Raw genomic sequence first — 13,496 nt, 5'->3', positions numbered from 1 at the left:
TTATTCGAGGGTGGATTTTTCTAATCTTAAATTTGGTTCTCCGCATTTCTGCAGCAATTTGTTGTTTTTTTAAAAAAATCCTCATGAAGTTTCTTCAGCATTTTAGTGCAAATGTCTCCTAATAAATACATTTTTGTATGCAGTTTTGACAAACATACGCATTTTTGCAAGCCAACGTATCCTAATATAATGCATTTTTGTAAGTTATTTTTGCCACTATATTTATTTTGTGCACCAAATATATATATATGCATTTTTGTAAACATCGTTTAGTTAGACATGCTTTGCAAAATTCGGATGTGTGAATTTCAAAGGATGCCTGTGTTTCAGTTCTCATATTGTTTCAAAAAGCACAAATTTGATAAATTTGGCTTTAAGTGTGAACTAAATCGAATTTCTCCCCCATCCTATGTCGGGATCAAGCTTCCGTCCTCCTGTCTGTTAACTCTTACAGTGTACTACTGCTTGTTTCTGGCTCAGCAGATTGCAGGCAAAAGCAGCATACAAGTGTGTTGTGGGGTAGAGATGCTGCCAGTTATGAGGGGGTCTAGGCCAGGTGCCTTCTGACCCCTCTCCTAGGCCCTCTGCCCCACCCTCTGCTATTACCTTAAATGCAAAATGGCTGAGGGTTGCTCACTTCATCCTCATCCGATTCACTTACTTTGAAATAGTTTTAAAAATAAAGCTGGCACACTCTCCGCTATCAGGAAGGGGGGTCCTTCCTCAGAGTGAGGCATTCTGGGCAAAGTGGCCCAGAAGAATGCTAGCACTGCCGCCGCTTTGCCATAGCAACTAGAAAGGGGAGTGACGAGGGTAGAACACCAGCGATGCCGCCACATTAGTAACAACAGAAACAATTTTAATGGAGATAAGAGGGCGAAGAAAGGAGGAGGATTGCCTGGCTCCTGTTCTTGATCAGTTGCTTTAGTCTTTGACTCGCCTTTTGAGATTTTGAAAGGAGTGCCTTTTTAACATTTTTTTAGAGGGCTTGCACATTATATTCTTTGGATTCTTACCCTTTTGCTGGATCTTTAGAAGATGATTGATTGATTGCATTTATATACCGCCCCATAGTCGAAGCTCTCTAGGCAGTTTACAACAATAAATATCTAAATAAACATCTGCATGAGAGACCAGTTGCATCTTCGCTCTCGTAGACATGCACATATTAAATCCATGCCCATAAACAGTAAGGCCCCATGTCGCGAGCAGCCTGCCATTCCACAAATTGCAGCTGGCAAAGTTCATTTTGAACGGTTATGCCTGATAACACAATTTAGGATAATTAGGTTTACACACATACACACACATATACACACCTGCATGTACATCTTTAATCCAAACAAACTCTTTTCTTTTAAATCGTGTGATCAGATTCAAGCTGTGTCTAAGTTGATTCATTCTTGGATTTCTAAATACAAATTGTCATTGCACAACAAACCTTCACATTCCCTGCTTTATTCTGAGTGTTGCTGAATGCAATTCAAATGGTGCTTGGGTTGCAGCGATCCTATACAAGTGCAACCTGACTCTGATGTGGTGAAATAGTCTATTAAATGTTCTTAATTGTTTTTTAGAATAATTATTATTGTTATTGTGTTGTTCCCATCTAAATCTTACTCAGAGTAAGCCTATCTAAGCTAATAGACCTAGGTTAGAAACATAGGAAGCTGCTTTATACTGAGTCAGGCCACTGGTCCATCTATTGTCTGCACTGGCTGGTAGTGGCTCTTTGGGGTTTCAGAGAGGGGATTCTCCTAGTCTTAACCTGGAGATGCTGGGGATTGAACCTGGGACCTTCTGCATGAAAAACAGTTGCTCTATCACTAAGCTACAGCCCCGTCCACTAAAATGAATCATGTTTCAGTATCGCTAACACTGGATACAACCTGTTGTTATTATGTTTATATTTATATACTGCTTGATGCTAAAAAAAAGGTTTCTAAATGGTTTACAAAGTATAAAAACCAGTTACACAAACTATTAAATTATAAACATCCATAATTAAAACACATAATAAAGCAATCTCTACCCAGCAATTCAGACAGGAGATTCAGCTTCAGACATCAAGGGAATGCCTGTGTCAACAGGTGCCTTTTCAAAAGCCAGTACCAGAAAGCCAATATTTTTTTATTAAATGTATATCCCGCCCTTCCTCCCAAAGGAACCCAGGCTGGCAAACAACAAAAACAAGCACTCTAAAAACAATCAAAAACATTCTAAAAACTGTCACAGAAGAAAAAAGTCTAATAAACAGTTGATGATAAAAGTGTTATTCCATGCAATAATAGCCGGATTGCCATGAACAGTCCCCTTCAGCCATCAAATGCCTGGGTAAACTGGAAAGTTTTCAAATACCCCCTAAAAGTCATTAATGTTGGAGACACACCTCACTGCAGAGGGCGTTCCACAAATGGGGAGCCACCACTAAAAAAGCTGTGATGGGTCCCAATGGGAGAAAGGGTGGGATATAAATCTAATAATAAATAATAAATCTAATAATAATAATAATAATAATAATAATAATGGGTCAGCACCAACTGGGCATCTTGCCATGGTGCTACCATCAACAAGGCCTCACTTGCCGATTGTAGAGTCCAAGATGGTTGATACTGGGGAAGGTACTCTTTTAAGTACTTGGGTCCCAAGCCATTTAGAGCTTTATATGCTAGTACTAACACCTTGAATTGGGCCCAGTAACTCACTGGCAGCCAGTACAGAGCTTTCAGGACAGGTTACATATGATCCCATCAGGCTGCTCTACTTATCAGTACAGCAGGTGTGTCCTACACTAACTGCAGCCTCCAGACAATCTTTAAGGGCAGCCCCGCATACAGCACATTACAGTAGTCCAGATGGGACGTTACCCAAGCATGGACAACTGAGACTCAGCTATACCAGTCAAGAAATGTCTGCAGCTGGAGAATCAGCCTAAGGTGGGCACAAGCACTCCTAGCCACAGAAGCTACTTGGGACTCTAGTGACAAGTTGGAGTCCAGGAGTATTCCCAGACTACAACCTGTTCCTTCAGGGAGAGTACAACCCCTCCCAGAACAGGCCATGCCCCTAATTCCTGGTCAGGGGAACCACCCACCCACCACACTTCTCTCTTATCAGGATTCAACCCCAGTTTATTGGCCCTCATCTAGGCACCAGTCCAACATCTTCACAGGCTCTCCTGATTCACATGGAATGGAGAGATGGAGCTGCACGTCATCAACATACTGATGATACTGTGCTCCAATGACAGCTTGCAACAGGTTCATGTAGCTGTTAAATAGCACAGGAGACAGAATGGACCCTTGTGGGACCCCACAGCTGAAAAGCCATGGAGCTGAGCAACCATCTCCTAGTACCACTTTCTGTGGCCCTACAGGTAGGAGGTGAATCACCGTAATACAGTGCCTCCAGCACTTTCCTCCCTTGGTCACTCAAGATGGACACTGTGGCCAATGGTGTCAAAAGCTGCTGAGGCGTCAAGGAGAAGCAACAAAGATGCATTGCCCATGTCTCTCTCCCAATAAAGTTAATCAGTCTGGGCCACCAAGGCAGTTCTGGTGCCAAAACAGGGCCAGAAACCAGACTGGAATGCATGTAGTTAATCTGCTTCCTCCAAGCATACCTGCAGCTGGTTGGCCACCATTCTCTTGACCACCTTGCCCAGAAAGGGAACATATGAAACTGGGCAGTAGTTTTCTAAAATTTCTGGATCTAGGCATGACCTCTTCAAGAGGGGCCACATCACAGCTCCTTTCAAAATGGTGGGCATAACTTCCTCCAGAAGTGAGGCATTGACCATTCCCTGGACCCATCCGGTTATGATCCCATGGACAGTCATGGTCAGTATGCACTGCTTCAGAAGCCAATGAAAGACACTTGCAATGACTGCACTAAGCAGAGAGGAGCCTTTAACAGCAGAATCAATCAGCAGAGAGAGACAGTGATGTGTACCTGACCACCCCTTAGCGGCGTTGGTGCAGTTTACCAAGAGAGAGAAGAGCAAGGCAACAGTGGTGAGGTTTGCATGGTGGAAATGCATTTGCAGAGCCAACCTGGCATTCCTGCTGGTGCATTTGTACCATGTTGACCTCTCCACCACTTTGACCCTCCCCCTCTCCCTCCCAGTAAGTCACAGCTATGCTAGTAGGTCAGGTATATGCCCCCATCCCTTCCTGTATTATTAGTGTGGCTCCTAGTTTAATCTTCATGAATTCTGATATGACCTCATTGGCACAGTTAGGTAATTTTAGACCCTGAGCTTAATAATCTTACTGGGGGGGGGGACGTTCCTTCTTAAAATGGCAATGGATACTTGCTTCAATGTGTCAGTGGAGACTGGCGTCTCCAGTCAGTGGGGCAGTGAGTCTGCTCCAGGTTTTAGTCCAAACTTTCAAGGAGCTGTCCAAGGTGCTGAAAGCTAGTCCATTGGAGTTAATGGACATGGCTACCTTAGGTTTTTTAATTTCTCTGGATCAACTCTGAGTAGAATACAGCCCTTAGTCTTTAAAGTGCCCAAAGACTTTTTGTTAGTTTTCCCTCCTTGTATATATATATATATATATAAGTCGTATCAAGTCAAATATGGAACAATAAACAAATCATACCCCCTCCCTGTATTTTATCGTCACAACAACCCTGGGAGGCAGGTTAACCTGAGAAGTAATGATTGACCCTAGGTCACCCAGAGAACTTCACAGCTTAGACAAGATTTGAAGCTGATTTTCCCTGATCTTAGTCCAACACTCGGTATATCCACTGGCTTTCCAAGCTGTAGCACTTAGTTCATAAAACGTGCACAATGAATAGGCGTTTTAGGTGACAGCGATCACTCACAGAGATTCCAGCCTGCCCTTCCTGGCTTGTCACATAAGCCCCGCATTGTGGGAGCTGATGAATTGGCCAGTGTTGTAAATATGTCAAGAAATGTTAAAAAAAAAAATCATGCAGCCTTGCTTTTTGAGCTTTTCCTTGAATGAGAATAAAGCCCTGTCTTGGCACTTATGTAAGGGGATGCAGCTGTCTAGGATGCTGGATCCTTTTATGCATAAGTACATCACTGTCAGTAACATCTTGGCTAGGCTATATTTCACAGTGGCAACACTTCAGATACTATTAGAGAATCACGTTGTAAATGCTCATGAAACTGCAACAGGGCACCATTAAAACCACTCACAGCAACCTCTCTGAGTGCCGAAGAATACCAATTCTCGTAGTGTGTCTTTTAAAAGAAAAAGAAAAAAGGATGGGGTTGTAATAGCTGTGCTTCTCTTTGTTTTTAGAATTCGGGCTATTAGAGACAAGCAGGCTTTTAAATGGGGGTGGAGAGAAGGTAGATTGGGATCTACTGGTAGATCTCTGGGTTATTGTCAGTAGACCAGCAAGGGTTTCTGACTACCATTTTCTTTGTTTGTTTACTTATTTATAAATGTATATCCCACCTTTCCTCCCAGAAAGGTCAGCAAACAACAATGACAAAACACTAAAAAATCTTTTAAAAACATCTTAAAAACAAGACATCCTTTTAAAAATCTTAAAGACAATTACCATACAGATGCAGATTGGGATAAGGTATCTACTTAAAAGTCAGTTTTCTAGCAGCAGCAACAACTAAAAAGCTTCCTCTTCGCTGTTTTCAAATTTGGTTGCTGAAAAAGACTCATCAAGAGAAAATCAGGAGTGGATTTTAGCATGAAAGAGCAGGTGAGCTTGGTTCTGGTACTGATCACAAATTCCTGGACTGAGGATGTTCTCAAGGCACCCTGTTCCTTAATTCGTGCTGTCTGCTGACCTGCCTGTGAACTACTATTTGCCCTTGGCTCTGGCTGGTAGACCTCAGGGTTCTAGTAAAATAATAAAAAAGATCCCACAAGCCTGCTTTAAAACATACAGAGAAAATACACAGAACTGGAAACTGTCATAATCCATCTGTGACTGTGATGGATTTGCTCCAAGCGGGCTCTTGGCACAAAGGTCAGACAGTTTAACTTCAGCTGTCAGTTTCCAAAAGAATAGTGGAGACTGATGGCTCCGATGTCAGTGGGGCAGTATATCCGCTCCAGGTTTCAGTCTGAACTTTCAAGGAGCTGTCCACGGTGCATTGAAAGTTCAGACTAAAACCCGGAGCAGATTCACTGCCCCACTGACATTGGAGCCACCTGTCTCCACTGCAAAAGAAAAGGGGCAGGACACCTTGTTGGCAGATCCATGTAAGTGAGCAAGTAGAGGGAGCAGGAATGGTGGAGAAATTTGGGTCGGTTTTCATATCTTCATGCAAATCTTCCAACTTCCCTAAATAATAAGCAAACTGCAACACAACTGCCCTTCAAAATGCAGTGCAGTCCTCCTAATTTTGCAGTGCAGTACTCCAACCAAATGCTGTGTACCAAAAAATTGCATGTGTTTATAAAATTCACTTATTAGGAAAAATAACAGACAAAAATGCATCAGGGGAAAATTGCTTGCAAAAATATGTATAATCAGAGAACTGCACATTAAAATGCTGATGAATTTTCAAGAGGACTTAAAATATATATTGCAAATTGACATAGAAATATGGAGAACTTAATTTAAGATTAGAAAAATGAAGAACGGAAAGAAACTGAAACGGACAGATCCACCCACAGCGGGGAGAAATCAGTGAAGTGTAGTCTACATTAGTCTGCTGAGTCAAAAAAAGCATTTCAAAGATTCAAAAGTGAAACAAAATTAAAGATGCTAGCCAGCCCCCCTCTTTATCTTGTGCTTACTGTGACATTTATTCCCTGTGTAAGTCCAAAGAGAGTCTTTCTCATGTGTTCCAGTCAGCGTAGTGTAGTGGTTGAGACATGGGACTAGGACCCGGGAGACCAGAGTTCAAATCCCCATTCAGCTATGAATCTCACTTGGTGACCTTGGCCTGTCTGTGGTCTCTCAGCCTAACCTACCTCACATGGTTGTTGTAAGGTTAAAATGGGGAGGGGGAGAACTATGCATACCCCCTTGAGCTCCTTGGAGTGAAGGAGGGATATAAATGAATCAGAGCTCATATGGTGAAGATGATGGAAAGTGTGCTGGGCGTACTCAGCGTCTCAGAGCATTTGGTAGTGAAGGGGAACAGGGTTGGGGTCCAACGTGTTTCTTGATGGGGATCTCATGTAAGCTGCTTTGAGGGTCGAAGCAGATGTGGTTTCCCATTTATATCATGGATGACGAAGCCTGTGGGCTTCCAGATGTTGTTGGACTCCCGTCAGCTCCAACCAGGATGGCCAATGGTCAGGGATGATGGAAGATACAGTTCAGCAATATCTGGAGGGCCACAGGTTTCCCTACCCCTCCTTTACATCAAAGCAGATTCAGAAGAACCACAAGACAGATCAGGGCAATGTTACTAAGGTGTAACGGTGTTTAACACTTTGCTCCATGCTATTTGTCTGAATCTCTCTATCTCTCTGACACACACATACGTATGTGCACGCATGCGCTCCACAAGGGAAAATACATGTATCATACTGGCACATGAATATTTTGCCCCAGAACTCCAACTCCAAACAGGGCCATTTAGATCAGGGGAGCATCCAAAGAAAAAACTGTAGGATATCCTGTTCATGAATCTCCTGCATCACATCCAGTTTGGACCTGAGCTCTCTAGAAGAGAAAAGCAGGACATTATTATTTGAACATTATCTCACAATCTCTGAGGTATATCTCATCTGTATACACCATGGCCAGTTTTCCACTGTTTCATAGCATTCTACTGTGGCAAAGGTCTGATCTACACCATTTATTTATTTATTATTTATTTATTGCACTTGTATACCGCCCCATAGCTGAAGCTCTCTGGGCGGTTTACAGCAATCAAAAACATTAAGACAAATATACAATATAAAACACATATTTTAAAAACAATTTAAAACACAATTTTAAAATTTAAAACAGAATAAAAACAATTTAAAACACATGCTAAAATGCCTGGGAGAAGAGGAAAGTCTTATTTATTATTTATTATTTATTTCGTTTCATTTTTAGACCGCCCATAGCTAATAGCTCTCTGGGCGGTGTACACACAGGATTAAAATACAATAGTATAATAACATCAATAACACATAACAGCAAGTTAACTAACGACGTTAAACATGAAAACATTAAACATTAAAATGCCTGGGAGTATAGCCAGGTCTTAACCTGGCGCCTAAAAGAAAGTACCGTAGGCGCCAGGCGTATCTCCTCAGGTAAGCTGTTCCAGAGTTCGGGGGCCACCACAGAAAAGGCCCTAGATCTAACAACAATCCTCCGGGCTTCCTGATGAGTTGGTTCCCGGAGGAGGGCCTTAGATACTGAACGAAGTGGACGGGTAGGTTCATAGCGGGAGAGGCGTTCCACAAGGTATTGCGGTCCCACACCGTATAAGGCTTTATAGGTCAAAACCAGCACCTTGAATCTAGCTCGGAAACAGATGGGTAGCCAGTGCAGGCGGGCCAGGACAGGTGTTATATGCGCAGACCGATGGGTCCTCGTCAACAGCCTGGTTGCCACATTTTGCACTAGCTGGAGTTTCCGAACAGTCTTCAAGGGCAGCCCTACGTAGAGCGCATTACAGTAGTCCAATCTAGAAGTTAGCAGAGCGTGAACAACTGAGGCGAGATCGTCACTGTCCAGATAGGGGCGTAGTTGGGCTACTAGACGAAGATGGTAAAACGCATTCCGTGCCACCGAGGCCACCTGAGCCTCAAGCGACAAGGCGCCAAAAAGATAACAGTGTTGGTGCCAGGCGCACCTCATTCGGCAAATCATTCCATAATTTGGGGGCCACCACTGAGAAGGCCCTCTCCCTTGTTGCCACCCACTGAGCTTCCCTTGGAGTAGGCACCCAGAGGAGGGCCTTTGATCTTGACCGTAGTGTACGGGTGGGTTCGTATGGGGAGAGGCATTCCATCAGGTATCGTGGTCCCAAGCCATGTAAGGCTTTATAGGTCAAAACCAGCACCTTGAATCAAGCTCGGAAACATACAGGCAGCCAATGCAAGCGGGCCAGAATCGGTTTTATATGTTCTGACTGTCTGGTCCCTATTACCAATCTGGCCGCTGCATTTTGCACAATCTGTAGTTTCTAAACTGTCTTCAAAGGCAGCCCCACGTAGAGTGCATTGCAGTAATCTAATTTGGAGGTTACCAGAGCATGGACAACTGAAGCCAGGTTATCCCTGTCTGGATAGGGGCATAGCTGGGCCACCAACCAAAGTTGATAGAAGGCGCTCCGTGCCATTGAGGCTACCTGAGCCTCAAATGACAGAGATGGTTCTAGGAGAGCCCCCAAGCTACGAACCTGCTCCTTCAGGGGGAGTGCAACCCCATCTAGGACAGGTTGGACATCCACCATCTGGTCACGATAGAGCAGAAAGAGGTGCTGGAATTAACTGACCCACTTAAGGCTGAAGTGATCCCTTTCTTCTTAATTTTCCTCTATGCTAACCCTGTTTGCTGTTTTCTACTGTGTCTGTTTATGGGTTACTACAACAGCTTTATGAGTTTCATATTATGCATGTTTTTTTCCTCTTAACATTTTTGTAAGTCACTTACAGACATCTTATATAAAATTACTAATAAGTCATTTCATTTCATTACTAATGTCAAATAAAATAATATAATCGTAATCACTGTCATCTCCTGCAAACAGAAATTATACAATTTTTGTTTGTTTGTGTTTAAAAATTTGCAGATTGATGTGCATTAAATAGGACAGAACAGAGTTATGAATAAATACATGCAAAAGTGAGAAATAGACTGACTGATCCATTCTTAGCTGAGTAGCTAATTGTTTATGGTGTTTCTCTTTGCCCACCCCCCTTTCCACACCTTTCTGCTCCCACCACTTGTAGCAAGATGGCTTCTGGATTTACTCAGAGTACTGTAACAATCACTTGGATGCATGCATGGAGCTCTCCAAGCTTATGAAAGATGGCAGATACCAGCACTTCTTTGAAGCTTGCCGTCTCTTGCAGCAGATGATTGACATCGCTATTGATGGTTTCCTTTTGACCCCCGTGCAGAAGATCTGCAAATACCCACTGCAGCTGGCAGAACTGCTGAAGTACACTGCGCAGGACCACAGGTACATTGGGGTTTGGCTTTAGATGTGCTTGAACTCAGGGCTGGCGGCAGTAGCGCAACAGGAGTCTTTCTCAGCCTCTGACCCTCACCCATGGAACTTGTCCGGTTCTTTAGGGTGAGCATCTTTGGGGAGTGCTGCAGAAGCCTTTTGATTTATTCCGACCTTTGGGGGATGAAGGTGCAGCTAGCGGAGCTCCCATCATCTGCGGCCAGGATGGCCAATGGTTAGGGAAGATGGGAGCTCTGCTCCAACGTCTGTGGAGGGCCAACGTCTATGGAGGGCCAAAAGCTCCCCACTCCTGCAGTGCAGAGATTCATAGGAATCATAGGAAGCTGCCTTATAGTGAGTCAGGTGATTGGTCCATCTAGTTCAGTATTTCCTACACTGACTGGCAGTGGCTCTCCAGGGTTTCAGGCAGGGGTCTCTCACAGCCCCACTTAGAGATGCCGGGGGTTGACCCTGGGACCTTCTGCATGCAAAGCACATGTTCTGCCACTGAGCCGCAGCCCCCTCTCTATGTACGCGTGTGTAGGCGTGCAGGCACACATTAATGTAAGAGAGATCATTTCTTTTATACGAGTAATTAGATTTTATTCTATTTAATGGATTATTTAATTTATTTTATTATTTGTTTCAAAGTCTGTTAAGCCAGCCTTCCCAAAGCAGCTTGCATTAATAGCAGATACACAGTTTAACCAATAAGCACACATTAAAGCATTCTGTTCCATTTACAATAAAACAGTCAAGTTCAATAAGCCCAACGCAGTAAAATACAGAGCTAACAAGTAAAATTACCAGCCTTAACAGAAATATCAGTGAGCCAGTCATTCAATTCAGGGATCTTTACCAAAAGGACTTGACTTTTTTTCTTCCTGTGTTGTAACAAAGGTTGTTGGGAAATAGGAAAGAAAAATGAATGTGTGTGTGTGTGAGAGAGAGATAAAGTCTATACATGAAGACATATGGGATGAAATATATTAGAAACTGCTAGTTTGACCTGCAACACAATGTTGCAGCATAGAGTGCTCCTTCAGGGTTCTAATCAATCCATTCAATTCCCACTCCCCTGGTTTACCATCCCCCCACAACACTCAGTCAGCATTCTGTGTCTATTGAGCATGCTCAGTCCTCACTGGGCTTTTAGGGGGTTGCGTTCCTGCAAAGTTTTTTTCCTAAGGATATTGTTGTTGTTGTTTCTGCCTACCTTGGCATTCCCCAAGCTTTCTGATACCTCACTCTCGTTTGTGGACTAGAATAAGGAACGGCACACATAGCCTGAACATCAGAAACAGGCAGACTGATATGTTAACTATTAGGAAAGAAGAGGGGGGGCAACATTCTGTTTGCTTGGCTGCGGGGATAATAGAGCTTCCATATGAGTGGACGATTCAGTTAGGGCAGTTGGAAGCTAGGGACTGCGGGAAAAGAGGAGAGACCCAAGGAAAATGATGTGGATTGATCAAAGGTTGCTAATTTGTGACTCTCAAGACATTGTTGGACTATAGCTCCCATAATTCTTGGCCATGCTGGCCAGGGCTGATGGGCTTTTGAGTCTAACAACATCTGGAAGACCATGGGTTAGCCACCTTGATCTAATTATAGATACATGGATAACGGTAAGGTCTGTGTCTTCTACTTTGGGGGGGGGCAAGTAAGTTAGCTAGCAAAAACTAGGGAGCAGTACTTTGTCTTTGCTTTGATTACTACTTGGCTTGGTCAATTTTCTCTGAATGATGTAAAGTTGTAACTGTCACAGGAAATTTACATCTGTTGGGTTGTATTCCAATGCTAGTCCTACTTAGAGTAGACCCATCAGTGTTAATAGACATGGTTAACTTAGGTTCATTCATTTCAGTGGGTCTACTCTGAGTAGGGCTTAGTTAAGTACTGCCCATTGTTTCTTATCCAGAGTGACTTATTTATTTATTTATTATTTTATTTAAATCCTGCCTTTCCTCCCAGCAGGAGCCCAGGGCGGCAAACAGAAAAGCTAAAAACACTTTAAAACATCATAAAACACCTTAAAATACATTAAAACAAAACAACATTAAAAACATTTTTTTAAAAAAGCTTTAAAAACATCTTTAGAAAAAGGGTTAAAAACATACTATTAAAGAAAACATATTAAAAGCAATTCTAACACAGACGTAGACTGGGATAGGTCTCAACTGAAAAGGCTTGTTGAAAGAGGAAAGTCTTCAAAAGGCATCGAAAAGATAGCAGAGATGGCACCTGCCTAATATTTAAGGGGAGGGAATTCCTTAGGGTAGGTGCCGCCACACTAAAGGTCCGTTTCCTGCATTGTACAGAACAAACCTCCTGATAAGATGGTATCTGAAGGAGGTCCTCACCTGCAGAGCACAGTGATCGACTGGGTATATAAGGAATAAGATGGTCTTTCAGGTATCCTGGTCCCGAGCTGTATCGGGCTTTGTACACCAAAACTGGAACCTTGAATTTGGCCAGGTAGCAAATGGACAGCCACTGCAATTCTTTCAGCAGTGGGGTGACATGTTGGCGATACCCTGCCCAGTGAGCAGTCTCACCGCTGCATTTTGCACCAGCTGTAGCTTCCAGACCAACCTCAAAGGCAGCCCCACATAGAGCGCATTACAGTAATCCAACCTGGAGGTTACCAGTGCGTGGACAACAGTGGTCAGGCTATCTCGGTCCAGAAACGGCCGCAGCTGTCTTATCAGCTGAAGCTGGTAAAAGGCACTCCTAGCCACAGAGGTCACCTGGGCCTCTAGCAACAAAGATGGACCCAGGAGCACCACCAGACTATGGACCTGCTCTTTCAGAGGGAGTACGACCCCATCCAAAGCAGGCAACTGACCAATTATCCGAACTTGGGAACCACCAACCCACAGCGTCTCCGTCTTGCTAGGATTCAGACTCAGTTTATTGGCCCATATCCAGCCCCCCACCTAGTACAGGCAGCGGTCCAGGGCTTGCACGGCCTCTCCCGATTCAGATGATATGGAGAAATAGAGCTGGGTATTGTCAGCATACTGCTGATACCTCGCCCCAAATCTCCTGATGACTGCTCCCAACGGCTTCATATAGATGTTAAACAGCATGGGGGACAAGATGGTACCCTGCGGCACCCCACAGCACAACTGCCAGGGAGCCAAAAGACAGTCACCCAATGCTATTCTCTGAGACCAACCCTGGAGATAGGATTGGAACCACTGTAAAGCAGTGCCTCCAATACCCATCTCACCAAGTCGGCCCACAAGGATACCATGGTCAATGGTATCAAAAGCCACTGAGAGATCAAGTAAGAATAACAGTGTCGCATTCCCCCATCCTTCTCCTGATAAAGATCATCCATCAGGGCAACCAAGGCAGATTCAGTCCCATAACCAGGCCTGAACCCAGACTGGGATGGGTCGAGATAATCTGTTTC

The 13,496-nt window shown here is 43.7% G+C and overlaps 1 protein-coding gene across 4 annotated transcripts in view; it reads left to right on the top strand.

Annotated features, from left to right (window-relative positions):
- ARHGEF9 (Cdc42 guanine nucleotide exchange factor 9) overlaps positions 1 to 13,496 on the top strand; it is a 290,941-nt gene that overhangs the window by 223,913 nt on the left and 53,532 nt on the right. For all 4 annotated transcript variants that reach the window (XM_061598283.1, XM_061598284.1, XM_061598285.1 and 1 more), the window contains one exon: positions 9,855 to 10,087. In XM_061598283.1, the coding sequence (XP_061454267.1) occupies positions 9,855 to 10,087 (233 nt within the window). The remainder of the gene's footprint in view (positions 1 to 9,854; positions 10,088 to 13,496) is intronic.

Source organism: Rhineura floridana, chromosome 16, assembly GCF_030035675.1.
Source record: "Rhineura floridana isolate rRhiFlo1 chromosome 16, rRhiFlo1.hap2, whole genome shotgun sequence".
NCBI classification, from domain to species: Eukaryota; Metazoa; Chordata; class Lepidosauria; order Squamata; family Rhineuridae; genus Rhineura; species Rhineura floridana.
This window is presented reverse-complemented; position numbering and strand designations above follow the sequence as displayed.